This window comes from Ceratotherium simum, chromosome 21, assembly GCF_057802395.1.
Source record: "Ceratotherium simum simum isolate JZ-2026a chromosome 21, ASM5780239v1, whole genome shotgun sequence".
NCBI lineage: Eukaryota > Metazoa > Chordata > Mammalia > Perissodactyla > Rhinocerotidae > Ceratotherium > Ceratotherium simum.
Window position 1 is genome coordinate 30,116,221 of NC_141920.1, and position 14,844 is coordinate 30,131,064.

General features: G+C 51.8%; 1 protein-coding gene across 1 annotated transcript in view; it reads left to right on the forward strand.

The window, feature by feature from the left end:
* LOC101405346 (tyrosine-protein phosphatase non-receptor type substrate 1) overlaps positions 1–14,844 on the forward strand; it is a 42,349-nt gene that overhangs the window by 23,482 nt on the left and 4,023 nt on the right. Inside the window, exons 3-7 of the mRNA XM_087445497.1 lie at positions 1,255–1,575; positions 2,148–2,477; positions 4,400–4,510; positions 7,548–7,572; positions 13,835–13,874. Coding sequence (XP_087301623.1) covers positions 1,255–1,575; positions 2,148–2,477; positions 4,400–4,510; positions 7,548–7,572; positions 13,835–13,874 — 827 coding nt within the window. The remainder of the gene's footprint in view (positions 1–1,254; positions 1,576–2,147; positions 2,478–4,399; positions 4,511–7,547; positions 7,573–13,834; positions 13,875–14,844) is intronic.

The window sequence follows — 14,844 nt, forward strand, 5'->3', positions numbered from 1 at the left end:
CTCACAGGGCTGGTGGGAGGACTAAGGAGTTGAGGGGCCTGGAGGGATCAGCCCAGCTTCAGGCTCCCGAAATGTTCTCCATAGTTAGTGACTGATCACAGTCCCTCTAGGGGCATTGGGGCTGCTGGTGTTTTTCTGACGACTTATTCAAGTGACACCTCCTTACTCTGTCCTCAAAATGTTTGATGAGCTTTAGGAAGCAAGTTAAATATTTACAAACACAAATATTTGTAATATTTGCTGTCTGCCAACGGTTACAGAAGGCGTTGTGTAATAATTAACAATTTGGAGATACCCTATAGGACCCTTCTACAGGGAAAAACTGCTCTCACTTTTGATTCACTTTATGTTTTCAGGACACGGGAGGTGCTTCTGCCTACTTCATAGGCCTCTGTCCGTGTGTCTGCTGATTTAATAATGATTAAGAAATTAACCACCTAAATTCTCAGCATCAGTGATCTTTGCTTTCAACCAAAACTGACCCAAAAGAAGAACCCAGATTCAGAAAAACATCCTTTTGCCCCCTCCCTTGCAAATTCAGGAATGGCACAGATTAGACTCTACTGGAATATTAGTGGAAAGAAAGAAAACTATGGAGTAAATTCATAAATACCTGCAGGGAGAGCTGTGGATATAAATTAAGTCTGGGTTAAAGACAGATCTGTGTTTGTTTATTTCTGTGAAGCATCTTCTGTTTTATTCAAAGCAAAAATGCTTCCATTGCCTGATTTAGCCCTCACTGCAACCCCAGGAAGGAGGGATGCCTGCTGCCCCATTTCACAGATGAGGAACTTGGATGTGCCACAGCCACACCTCTCGTCAGCTGGCCAGCCTGGCTCCAGCTTTCCTGGTGGTCCCGCTATGCCACTGCTCCCCTGCCTTTACCTCTGTAAACGCTTTCTCTGAAGTTGGTAGGGTTTCCAGAGGTGGCCAGCTAGGAACACTTAATACAGACTGAGACCCATCAGTAATTTTGTTCCTGTGCCCAGACTGCTGGGAAATCACCTGGCAGAGCAAAGAAGGTGGACTTTGAACTCAGGCCTGGAGTTGCGTGTCTGCCCTGCACCTTCCTCAGAGTTCACTTCTGGGAACCTGTGTGTCCTCCTCTGTAAGATGAGGATGATGACCCGCCCTCCCAGCACAGTTAGAAGGATTAAAAATAATGTATGTGAATGTTCTTAACGGTGTCACACACTTATGGTCAGTGATGACAGTCAGAGTCACGTTTATTGTTTATAAATGCTCCTTTTGTAGCCAAACCCTCTCCCCCCGTGGTATCAGGCCCCACGGCGAGGGCCCCGCCTGAGCAGACAGTGAGCTTCACCTGCGAGTCCCACGGCTTCTCCCCCAGAAACATCACCCTGAAGTGGTTCAAAAATGGGAATGAGCTCTCAGCCTCCCAGACCAACGTGGACCCAGAAGGAGACGGCGTTTCCTACAGCGTCTCCAGCACAGCCAAGGTGGTGCTGGCCCCGGGGGATGTTCACTCCCAGGTCATCTGCGAGGTGGCCCACGTCACCCTGCAGGGGGGCCCTCCTCTTCGTGGGACGGCCAACATCTCTGAGACCCTCCGAGGTAGACGCCCCTCACCCCAGCCCAAGCCCTGACCTGCCCCCAAGCCCCCAAGCCCGCTTCTCCCCCTGCTGTTTGCTCCAGGCCTGGATTTCCTGGAATCTAATTCCTGACCATCCTTCCCAATCACCAGGCACCTGGATGTGCTGTTCACTCACTCCTGTTCTAATGGCAGCTGCCAGGTGAACACCTGCCATGTGCCGAGCTCTGTGCTAGGTCACGTCGTCTACTTTACCAATAGCAGCTCCAATTACTGAGCACCTACTCTAAGCCCAGCCCCTACCTGCTTGGTGATTTCATTTATTTTGCTACAGTTATTATGCTCCCGCTGTATCCCAGGGGCTGTGCTTGTAGATTTCACTCATTATGACCCTAACAGGAGCTACCAGTCCCTGAGCACCTACTGTGTGCCTGGCACTGTGCTTAGTGATGCACCCTCAGTGTTTGAGTGCCTGCTGCATGCCTAGCATTGTCCTGGGTGATTCCCATCTGTGGTGCTGGGAGCTAAGGTATGGAGCCCTCCTCTGTGATCTGTCTGTTCCAAAGGTCAGAGCCTCTGCCCTGTCCTGTTTCAGTTCCGCCCACCTTGGAGGTTTCCCAACACCCCACGGCAGGGAACCTGGTGAACATCACCTGCCAGGTGAACAAGTTTTACCCCCGGCACCTAAAGCTGACCTGGTTGGAGAACGGAAACGTGTCCCGAACAGAAATGGCCTCGACACTCATAGAGAACAAGGATGGGACCTTTAACTGGACGAGCTGGCTCCTGGTGAACTCATCTGCCCACAGGGAGGATGTGGTGCTCACCTGCCAGGTGGAGCATGACGGGCAGCCGGCGGTCACCAAACACCATACCCTGGAGGCCTCTGCCCACCAGAAGGAGCAGGACACAGGTGGAACCCCTGGTGAGGCCTCCACTCCAACAAACCTGGCTCTTTAAATTTTGTCTTTTTTTAAATGTTAAAAATAGTAATATATGTTTATTATAGAATAATCCAGAAGTCTATAAATATAAAGTAGAATTTTAAGGTAAGTTCCCCTCCCCCAAATCACATACTCAAAGAGTCGCCACTGGTAGGAGTTTGGTACATATCTTTATAGATCTGTTAACATAAATATACATTAAAAAGAAGGGAAGGAGGAAGCTCATCTTGTTCATAGCATCCTGCCTCTTGCTTTCTCCACCTAACAATGATTATGTCACCATCCGTGTCAGCCCACCCCCCTCCTCCTTGCTCTCTCTAACCTCTGCCTAGCCCCGCTGGCCGGCATTGCAAGCTTGTCACCCTGCGAATGGGGCCGGGCTTCAGGACGTTTGTGGCTTATCTCAGGTGTAATCTCTGCTGCAGTAAACGTCCTTGAGCACCTTCCACTCCATGTGCAGCTGTTTCTGTGCAACAGTTTCCCAAAGAGCATTTCTAGACCAAGTGCATGCCCATTAAGACCATGATAACACTGCCACTCTCCTGGGAGAGTAAAGGGTGTTGGGGTACCATTTTCTCAGCCCCCTTCCAACCTGTTGTTGATGTGTCCCTCTTCTTTCTTCAAAATGGCAGTATGTAGTTGGTGTTTCGGTGCCACTGTGGAATGTTCCAGCACCTGTTATTAGCATGGCTATGCCTTGTACATAGCAGACTCTTTGAATGGGTTGGAATAGAGACCATTTTTTTCCTTCATGCATCCTTCAAGGGAATGGGGAGCTCTAAAGAAGCCTTGGGGCCCTGTCAGGGTGTCTCTTTCATGTCACCGAAGCCTGGTTTTCATAGGATGAGTACTGCACTGGGAGAGAGGCTGTGAGGATTTCCACGCTGGCTCTGTCACAGACTTGCTGGGTGGCCTTGGATAAGTCGTTGCCCCTCTCTGGGCCTCTGCTTGCTCATGGCAGTGTCAAATGAGATGAGCCTTGTGACTCCTCAGCTTTGAGTCTCAGCTGCTAGAGACCATGACTGTCATGCTCAGCACCATAGCTTCAGGACCTGGCACAGCCTGGCACATAGTAGACGCTCAAGAAATACTTTTAGAAAGGGTAAAAGAGTGAGTTGGTTGATTGGTTAGTTACTGAGTTAATCCTCAGAGCTCTCCAATGAGGTAGAGATGATTATTGGCTCAGTAACACGAGAGGAAGCCGGTGTGTGGAGGGAGGATTAAATGACTTGCTCAAGGTCACACAACCAGGGGCATTGATTTGAACCCATGTGTCTGTGGCTCAGAACCCTGCTCCTGACTACCCAGCATGCTCTAGTATAGGATCCTCTGCCGGTGCCCTGGGGCCAGCCAAGTCCCTGTCTCCATTTCAAGTGTGTGGGTTCAGAGCTCGTATGCTGATGCGTAAGCGGCCCAGGTCCCAGGCACAGGTCAGTGGACAGCCCCTGCGAGCCCTGCAGAGTCCTGTAGCCAGCTGCACGTCTGCCATTCCTCGCTGTCCCTTCCCCACAGCTGCTGTGGGACATCCCAGTAGCGATTCAGAGTTTTGGATGGACCTGTGCTGCCGTGGTGGCTGCTCTGTGGTTCACTGAGATGAGGAGGAACATGTTTCCATTCTTTGGGAGTGAGATTTCTGCCCACATCCTGTAACTGGGCTTCCTCCATAGCTGTCAGCAACAAGCATTTTCCCTCCTGGCCCCTCAGCATGGTTTTACACTGCCTGTGGGTGACCCCCCTGCGGAAGTGTGTGCAGACCCATGACGTGCCCGTGTGGCTTGAAACGTCTGAGAAGGCCCAGCCAGGTGTTAGTGATGCCTGCCTAGTGGTGAAGAGGGGCGGTGGGTTTTAAATTTCACTGTTTTTAATTTGCGTCCATGAACCTTCTGTTCCCTCTGACCCCTAGAGAAGCCTCACAGTCTGAACGGTATCTTTATCGTGGTGGGCGTGGTGTGCGCCTTGCTGGTGGCCCTGCTGATCGCGGCCCTCTACCTCCTCCGAATCAGACAGAAGAAAGGTGGGTGGATTCCCCTCCTCCTCCCCAAGAGTTTGCCCCTGGGCTGTCCTTCCAGAGGGAGAGGCCGCAAGAGTGCTTTGGGCTACACGGAGCTTAAGCTGGAAGGATGTCCAGTTCCTTCCGGTAACAAGACGTCCAGGGGTAGCAGTGCTGTGGCTGGTGCAGCGCGCTCGCCAGGCTGGCCTCTGGGTGGGTCCCTCCCGCAGCCTTCCCCTCGTGGGTGCAAGATCGCCATCCCTGCTGCAGGCCTCACATCCTCATGGGATCACTATTGAGGTGGGAAGCAGGGAGCCGCCAAGTAAGAGGGTCTCAGGGAGGCGGTAATATTTCCCAGGAGCTCCCCTGGCAAACGTCTGTTCCTCGTGCCTGTCCAGGTTACATGCCCAGCCCCTAGGCAGGAGGCAGGAAGGGAGTGGGGGTAATACCACCACCCACCTCCAAGGCCCTTGGGAGGATTATGTGGGAGACTACGTGTAAAATGTTAGGAGAGTGCCCGGCATGCAGCAAGTGCTCAAGAAATGTTAGCTCTTGTCATCGGTGTTGCATGTGAGCCCAGAGACACGAGCCCTCTCCCTGGAAAGCTCGCCTCACAGTGACGAGGTGTGCGGCTGTGTACTCCACAACAGGAAGGTACAAAGTCAAATCCAGGACACGGTCCCCTTGCGTGTGTGTGCACACGCGTGTGTGTGTGCATACAAGTGTGTGTGTGTGTGTGTGTGTGGTTGCTACTGTGGCAAGGCCTCTGACTTTGGAGTCAACCAAACCAGGGTTCCAGACTTTTGTTATATACTCTAAACAGTCAGTGTGGCCTCAGTTTCCTCATCTGTAAATTGGGGATATATAGCGATGCCTACCTGGGAGGAGAGTTATGAGACACAGATAAGCTCATGTGAAATAACAGCCCTGACACGTTCTCAAACCTCAAATCATGCGTGTTCTCTTTCCCACTCTTGGAGGAGACAGTTTTAAGCCAGTGTTTCTGAAACTTTTTTGACTACACGTGATAGAAATACATACGTTTCATGTCTCAACCCAACACGCACAACCCGTATAGATAAAATTAGAACTCTGATATATTCCTTTTCATCATATTCTATACTAAATTCTCCTTAAAATGCTGGTTGTGACCCACGGTGTGCCACAGCCTGCGCAGTGTAGCGTGCCGCCCTGAGCTGCCTTTTGTGCTCAGACCCCAGGCCGAGCTCGGGTGGGCGTGTTGTGCATCAGTCACTCATCCCTTCTGCACCCCCTCTCCTCTGCCCCCCAAGTTCCCCTCCTGCCTGGGCTGGCTGGAAGGACTCAGCTGTGAGTACCGGCCAAGCCTCGAGCTCCCAGTCCCAGAGGGCTGGAGTCAGGCCCCGCCTCTCTGGAATCCGGAAAGAGGTTCCACCAGGATATCTATGCAGTGGTTTCCCTCAAGTTCCTGGAGAGCCTCACTCCTTCTTGGGTGGGGAGGCAGGGTCCCCCGCCCACCAAGGGTGACAGGCCAGCCCATCGGATGGCATTCGTGGCAGCCAGGTTAGTAAGACCCCAGACCCCCTTTAGAGGCCCATCCCTGGGCATGGTGCAGGCTCCCTGCGCACATGAGCTCGTTCCCGTGGGCTTAGGCATCAGCGACTGAGTGTCCACAGGGGGAATAGGGGTTTGGAGAGCTGCAGACACTGGTAACGGCCACCCAGACCCCGAGTGGCAGGTCTGTTTGTTGCAGAGCCCAGCTCTCAAGCCCAGGTTCCATGACAGAGACAATTAGCACTCACTCAGCTCTTCTGATATGCCAGGCACTGTTCTCATTGCAGACCTCTGCAGTGGTTTTACTAAACCCATTTTGCAGATGAGGAAACTGAGGCATGGGAAAGTCATAAAACTTACTCGGGGCCTCTCAACTGGTAAGTGATGGGGCCAGGATTACAACCCAGGCAGTGGGTCTCCAGGGCCCACATTTGAGACCATTCTGTGCATCCTCCACCCTAATCAGACACCCCTTCATTAGTCCCTGAAGAAGTCTGCCCATCCTCTACCTCAGTACTCACAGTGACATGTCCTGATTGCAGCTCCACCACTTACCAGCTGTGGGACCTTAAGGGCTCACCCAGTCTCTTTGGTGTAAAATGGGGGTGATCAGTGTCCCGTGTTGGACTTCCTGAGAACTCGTATCCCAGCACTTTGCCGCCCGTCATCCTCCATCCGGATGTTAGATGCTAAGCTGCAGCCTTCCCAGCTTGTACCTGCTCACCTGATAATCAGGTGCCTACCCAGGCACCAAGCATTAACCTGGCCGTGAGAATGCTTACGTTGTGGCAGCCTCCAGCCTGTTAAAATGCGGTGCAGAGCACATTGGGGTGTGCATGTTGCTTTTTAATTACAATTTTACAGAGAAATAGGAACCAGTGGTGCCTGAACCCTGGTGGCTTCTCTGCAGGCTGCCTCATATCACAGGTTTAAAATCTCTGAACCAGATGGACCCCATTTTTGCCTCAAGATCCTTTTTTGGAAAGTGGTGACATGAAAATAAATGGATGTCTAGCCCAACCCTGTGAGTTAAAGAGCTGAAATCTAAGCTCAGAGAGGGAAGACGACTCACCCAGGGTCACACACTGAGTGAGTTGGTGGCAGAAGTGGGATTCACACCTGCTCCCCTAACTCGCAGCCCTGCTGGAATCTGTTCTCCGGCAGTGAGGGGCCCTGGCTGGGACCCGGGCTTGCTGGAGGGTCTCAGGTAAGGTGTGTGGTGAAAGGAAGTGAGGCCTAGAGAGAGTTAGGGCAGTTGGGCCCTCCCAGGCTGAAGGCAGCTTTTGGATCCGACCTTTGGCAACTCCCAGAGGCAGGAAAGCAGGAAGGCCCTGCTCACTGGTCTTCCTCACGGAAGATAATGGACCACCCCACTGCGGTGGGTGTGGGGGTTTCCTGTGGTTTGGAGGATATGATTTCAACAATTCCTCCCAACGCCCCTGGAGGCAAACCTTTGCAAAAAAAAAGTTACATAAGAAAAGCGTGTTTCTAGGTTAAATGACTGGCTTTTTTTTCTTTTCTCTTTCAGCCAAGGGCTCCACTTCTTCCACAAGGTAAGTGCGTGCTGGGCGAGGATGCTTCAGCAGTTGTGGTTTGGTTGACTGCCCTGAAAACTGCAAAGCACAACCCCACCCACTGACCCTCACTCCCACGCCCTCAGCCTTTCTGTTTCTTTCCTTTGTAAGCTCCTCGCACCAGGTCCGTCTTTAATTATTGTCTCCAATGAGGGGATTTCAGTGCACTGAGGCCCTGATTTCCTGCCTGTCAGACCTCATCAAGTCCCGTTTGGACTGTGGCGGAAGCCTCCACGTGCCCTGCACACACCGCCCCCAGATCCGACTTGTGTACTGTGCTCTTTCCTTCGTTCAGTAAATATTTACTGATATTTACTGATCCCCTAGCACGGGTGGCCTGGGAATGCCGGTGAGGAGGACAGAAAGCATCTGTGCCCTCCTGAAGCCCAGGGCCTGGTCAGAGGCTAAGGCGATGACTTGACATGACAGACGGTACATTAGTTTGTTGGTTCGTGTCTTCAGTGATTTTTGCTGAGTCCCTACCATGCGTCAGCTCTGTGCTGGGTGCTGGGGTTACAGCAGTGAGCAAGAGTCAGGCCAGGCCTTCATGGGGCTCAGACGCCCGTGAGAGGAGCAGTAAGTGTGGGGGTGAAATGATACGTAATGTCATGTCAGGCGGTGACAAACGCTGCAAGGGGACGGAGATTCATGGTGGGAGCTATCTTAGGCCGGGAAAGGGGCCTCCTCTAAAGAGGAGATGTGGGCAGGGACCCGAAGCCAGGGAGCTTGCTGGACGAGAGGGCAGGTGTGGCAAAGGCCCGAAGCGGGATGTGCCGAGAGGACTAGAGAAGGCCTATGCGGTTTGGGCAGAAGGAACGAGGGGAAGGGCAGGAGATGATGTCAGGAGGATATAAGTCCACTGTCTCTCAGCTGAAGCCCATGCAGCCAAATGTGTTGCTAATCCAGACTTTTTCAGCTTTTAGGAAGGGCCCTGATATTCACCCCCAGCAGAGTAGAGGCAGATCCCCATAATTATCACATGAATGTACCTACGTGGAAACACACGGACATCCGTACGAAGGCCAATAAGTAAAAGGCATAAATAGCTTCATGTTGGTTCAGGTCAGGTTTTGCCACCACGTGGGTTTTGAAAATCTTGATTTTTTAGGGCTTTGTGGATTTCAGAATTGCGGAGCGGGAACTGAGGATCTGGAGTGGAGACCAGTGGTCTAGGACATGTGGCCGTTAGAAGGACTCAGATTTCACTCCCAGTGGGATGAGGAGCCACAGGAGGGGGATGATCTGACTTTTGTTTTGCAGTTATCACCTTGACTGCCCTGTGGGGCCCAGGCTCTAGGAGGCGAGGGTGGAGGCAGAGAGGCTGGGGAGGAGGCTGCTGCAAGGGTCCAAGCAGATGATGGTGGCCTGGACCAGCGTGGTGGGATGGGCTGAGAAATGGTCAGATTCTGGCTATATTTTGGAGGGAGAGCCAAGAGGACTTGCTGATGCTGGATGTAGAGTCAAGGACAATCCCAGGGTTGGGGGCAGTGGAGGGGCTGTGTGTGTGTACACCAAGTCCACTCTTTTCCAAGGGCAAGACTTGGCTTCCATCCTTTGCCTTAAAGCCCTCAGTGGCTCCCCGTGGCCCTCACGATAGTCCAGATGCCCTTCTGGGGCCCTCAAGCCCCTCGTGGTCTGGCCCCTGCTGACTTGGACAGTTCCACTTCCGGCCACGCCCTGGTCCTTGCATTCTGTGGCTCAGGTACACTGCACCCCCTTCACTTCTTCCCAAATGCTGCGTCCTCGCTCTCCTCCCAGCCCTTGCACGCTGGCCTCTCTCCCTGAGGTGTGCCCCCCGACCCCTGTTCATGTACCACCCAGGATCTCCACAACTCCAGGGGGTGGCAGTCACTGGTCTCAGTGCATGGCGCCCCCTGGAGTTGTGCGACCTGGGAGCTAGAGTGGGCACCTCTCCTTTCAGCTGCTTACCTCCTGCTCTTCCTTCTGGGCTTAGTAGGACATTAGTTCCCCCAGGGGACAGAAGCGCCTCCTGTGAGCTCTCCTGTTGCCCCTGCATTGACGCCTGGTGTGTTCAAGGTGTCTCTGCATTATCCCCATATTATAACCCTTCCCTCTCCAGGGCAGGGACCATTTCTCTCATGTTCACTGCTAATAGTTGCTAAACTTGTCACCATGCCTGGAATGGAATAGGTGCTCATTAAAGGTTTGTTAAATGAATGAATGAATGAATGCCCCCAAACCTCTGCAGCAGCCCCAGTCTCTTCCTGTTCTGAATCCCTAAACTCTCCGTCTCAGTGCCTTCACGGCCCCGAATACGGAAGGCTCTCTCTTTTTGGTTTTGCTTTTATTGTTGTCATTATTTTTTGCTTGTCTTATCTCCCCAATTAGACAACAAATTTCTGGAAAGGGCTGTGTCAATAATAATGACAACAGTGTCAGCAGCTAACATTTATCGAGCGTGCTCGGTGTTCCCGGCCTGGGTCTATGCTTTTACCTATATTAGCCCACTGGTGATTTTAATTATCACAAAAACCCTACGATTTACTATTATCCCAGTTTAACTGAACAGCGGTTCTCAAACTAGCGTGTGTAGCAGTCTCCTGCAGGGCTTGTTAAAACATGGATTTCTGGGCCCTACTCCCTGAGTTTCTGATGCAGAGTTTGTATTTCTAACAAGTTCTCAGCGTGGTGCTGATGCTGCTGTTCCTGAGCCAGACTTTGAGAACCCCTGTTCTAGAAGGTTATTATTGTCCTTATGTATGGTTGAGGAAACTGAGGCTCAGAGAAGTAGTGTGACATTCCTGAGGTCCCACAGCCATTAAATGCTGGAACTATGACTCTATGGCAGATTTCTCTGACCCTGAAGCTGCTGCTCTTCATCACGGCTCCGATGACTCCTGCTGCCTATTTCTTCTCCCCCAGAGAAGCCAACTGTTTTCTGCCTGTTTTGTATTTTTCTAGCATGAGCCTACCAGGGGAGCCGTGAGATCACTTGCTCCCTTTCATCTCTCTAAAGCAAAGTGATAGCTTGTGAGCGGGAATGGTGGTTTCCATGCAGCAGCCGGCTTCAGCTCGGCTGGCTGGGATCAGACACTTTTCAGAGGACGTTGGCGTGGGTAACAGCCGAGCCCCTCAGGGAGGGTGCCAAGGTGGGATGCTGCTGCTTTGAGCTCAAAGGGCCCTTCAGGTTGCAGAGCCAGTGGAGGGACTGGTTCTTTCTAACTCCCTGGGTTAGGAACATACAGGCAGAACATTGTCTATAATCTTTCTCAGCTCAGGCAAGAGAAAAATGTGTCTTTGCTCCCTTAACTGGGCACTGGGGTTCATTTGGTCGCTATTTGCTCACTTATCAGACGTTCCCCGCATTTATACTTGGAATATTTAGGGCTTCCCTGATTCTTTCATTTATTCGTCTGGATTGAGCCCCGCTCAGTGCCGGGCCTAAGCTGGGGGATTGCACAGGGAAGCACAAAAGACCTAGCCCTGGTCTCATGGCACTTTTGATCCAATGGGAGAGATGTTCATTCATTCATTCATTCCACAAATACTTATGGTATGCTAACGATGCACCAGCCCATTACTAAGTGTCTGGGCTCCAGTGGTGAATGAGGTGGACCTGGTCCCTGCCCGCATGGAGCTCAGGGTCCATTGGGAGGCAGGTTAGCAAGCAAACTGGGAGGTTAGTACACGATGTAGTGCAGGTGCTGACTAAATCAAAGAAAGCCGGGCGTAGAGCAGAGCAGGGAGGTGAGAGTGGTAGGTGATCAGGGAAGGCTGGTCTGAGGAGGTGACATTGAGAAGATAGCTGAAGGATGAGAAGGCTCCAGCCATGGGAATATCTGGCAGAGGGAACGGCCGGTGCCAAGACCCCAGGGCAGGAGCAGCTGGACATGCTCACTGCTCACGGAACATGGAGGAGGCCAGGGCAGCTGGATAGAGTGAGGGAGGGAGAGAGAGGTGGAAGACTAGAGCGTCGGGCAGGGGCCGATCATGCCGACCTCACCATAGGATACAGAGATGGATTTCACCGTGTGAGAAGGGGCTGAGGATTTTGAGCAGAAGAATGATGTGACGTCACTTATGCCTTTTGCATGTGGGGAATGGGGCCCAGAAGGGCAGAAATAGAGCAGGGACGGCAGGAAGGAGGCTCCTCAGAATCTAGGGAGCCGGGATGGCAGAAATGACGGAAGGGGTGGGTTTGATATATATTTTGGAGGCAGAGTCAGCCAGCCTTGTGGTGGATTAGACGTGGGTTGTGAAGGAGGAGAGAGGAGAACCAGGGTGTGTTCCCACTTCCTCAGCCTGAGCTCAGGGAGGCCTGAGAGCAGTGCCCTTCTCTGAGAAAGGAAAGACCGGGGAGAGACAGACATGAAAAAATGGCTAATTGCTTCCAGTCTGTAATACTGCTCTGAAAGAGAGGAACCGAGTGTTCTGAGAATGGAGTTTGGGGGTTCAGTGAAGGTTTCCCCAAGAAAAGACTATTTGAAACAGGATCTGAGGGAAGAGAAGGAGTGAAGCAGATGAAGAGGCAAGAAGAAATGAGTGTGCAAAGGCCCTGGGGCAGTCTGACTGGCATTCATTCCAAGTCACTTTTGAGCTCCTATACCCAGTGGTGAGGAAGCATAGCAGGCAGAGAGAGGACAGGCACATAAACCAGATAAGAAAATATGCAAGGAGGTTTGAAGTTGTCATAGAGGGGCAGCCCAGCCAGCCCAGCACTGTCAGAGAAGCCTTTCCAGGGAGGCAACACTAGAGTTATGTCTTGAAGGATACACAAAAGTTAACCAAGAGAAAAAGTGTCGAGGGGGTCACTCAGGGCCATTGTTGATGTGTAAAGTATGTAGCGTCAAGTAGCCCTGTCGAAATATTTGGTGGGTGAAGAAGTGGGTAAATGAGGGCAGGGGAGCTAACAAGTTAGCCTTGACCTAGAGGCAGTGGGGAGCCCCAGAGAGTTGGAAGCAGGAGGGGTGAGGCTAGATCTGCATGATCTCCCTTACCAGACGGTGGCCCTGCTCTGGAGGGCCGTTTCTGTGGCCACGTGGGGCTGTCGTGCCCCAGAGCTTCTCTGAGCCAAGCACTCATGCCAAATCCACTTATAACCCCGCTGCCAAGCCTGGTTGCTCATCTCTGACATTATCCAGACTAACATCCCCGGCGTTGCCGGCCTGAGAATTTACACAGCTCCTGCGGGTGGCTTGCTCACCACCTCGACAGTGACCCTGCAGCGAGCCACGCTACGGCCTCCGATTATAGAATCAAGTGCGTGAACGGCTTCTTTGATTAACCAGGATAGGTGGTCCTTCTCTTTTCTTTTTCTTTAATTATAACACCTAGATGTGTATAATATAGAACATTTGGAGAATATGGGAAACTAAAAAGAGGAAAAAAAATACCACCCAAAGACCACTGCTGTGAGCATTTTACTGTGATTCCTGCCAGTGTTACCCACACATTTTTCATAATTGAGATCATTCCACAGAGAATTTTTCTTTTTCACTTACCATTTTAATGTAATTATTTGTAATAAAAATATCTCCTAAATCTTTCAAATCTTTATGAATCTATCCTAACTTCCAATAGGCAGAGCTGTAAGATGTGAACCTCCCGCCCCCATCCTGCTCTGTGACAGGTGCCCAAAAACTGTGCAATTATGAGTCAAAAGATAAGGACACCTTCCAAGCTCTTGATTTTGCAAAAAGGGCTGTACCGGTGTGCCCCTCCCAGTGAAGTGTGAACAGGACAGTTTCCCCACACCTTCCCCAGCATCGAGGATTATAATTTTTTTTTTTTTTTTTTTTGGTGAGGAAGATCGGCCCTGAGCTAACATCTGCCCATCCTCCTCTTTTTGCTGAGGAAGACTGGCCCGGGCTAACATCCATGCCCATCTTCCTCCACTTTATATGGAACGTCACCACAGCATGGCTTGCCAAGCGGTGCATTGGTGTGAGCCCAGGATCGGAACTGGCGAACACCGGGCCACCGCAGCAGAGCACACGCACTTAATCGCTTGTGCCACCCAGCCGGCCCCAAGTATTATAATTTCTAAAGAGCCTTGCCAATCAAGTAGATTAAAAAATAAAAATAGTGCATTGCTTAAAATTCCTTTTTAGTGAGGTTGACCCTGTTATCCATACGTTTGATAAGCGGTTGTCTTTCTGTTGTGAATCACTCGTGCACATTCTCCACCCGTATAGGAAGTGGAACCTAAATGTTATTCTTATCAATTTGCATGAGCACTTAAGATAGGGAGGCTATTTTTGTCTGTCTCCTTCCTTTTTAGGTTGCACGAGCCCGAGAAGAACGCCAGAGAAATAACCCAGGTACGGTCCTTGGTGAGATGCCCTTCCTGGGAAACTGGATGGTGTGATTTCCTTACATCAGCCTGAGTTGCAGATCCTGTTCTAAATTAAGACTCCTTCCCCGGGGTGAGGGGGCGGGGAGGAGGGAGGATCCTTACATTCCTATTTTCCCCCCTGTCCTCTGCTGCAGCCAGGAGAGTCTGTCCCAGCCTCCTTGAGTCAGTGCCACCCATTGCACAACTCCAGGGGCCCCCTTCACAGTGTGTGCTATGTAAATGGTGCCTCTGAGGTCAGGCTGCGGCCTCCCTTGGTGTGGATCGTGCCGTCCTGCCTCCATGCATTTGCCCAGGCCAGTCCCTCCACTGGGAGCACCCTCCCAGCTCACTCCCGCCCCCTCCTGCAGCCCTTGTGTCTCTCACACAGTAACACACAGCACAGCCAGGGTCTCTTGCTTTGCTGATGGAGAGACCCTGTGTCAGTAATTACCTCATCAAGGGCACACTCAACATTGCTGAGGTGATTTCACAGGCAACATGGTTGGCCTGTTTCCGAGAACCCTAGCCCTGTTCCCCACCGCTGACGCTGTCAGGCCTTGGAGGCAGAGGGCTCCTTGAGTCTTGTAAGAAGACAGGCCCTGCCCTGCACCCCGAACAACAGAGCGCCGGCTGTCCTTGACATTTCCCTGGCGGTTGTCATCCTTTTAGATGTCATCTGTTGAAGAGGGTCAGGCTGGTAAAGGCACAGCCTGCTCTCCTGACCCCATCCCTAGTCACAAGCTTGGGTGGTAATTAGAAAAACAAGACAATTTCCAGTCATGGGAGGGGAGCCTTCTCCCCAGTCGCTTTTCCTCTGGACTTCTTTCTGGAACTTCCAGGGGAAAGGACGATGGTGAGAAGAACTGGTCATTGAAACCCGTACAGAATTCTCAGTCATCCAAGACTTACCGAGTACCCACTGTGTGCTGGGCGCTGGGAAGGGAGCAAGGCAGTCA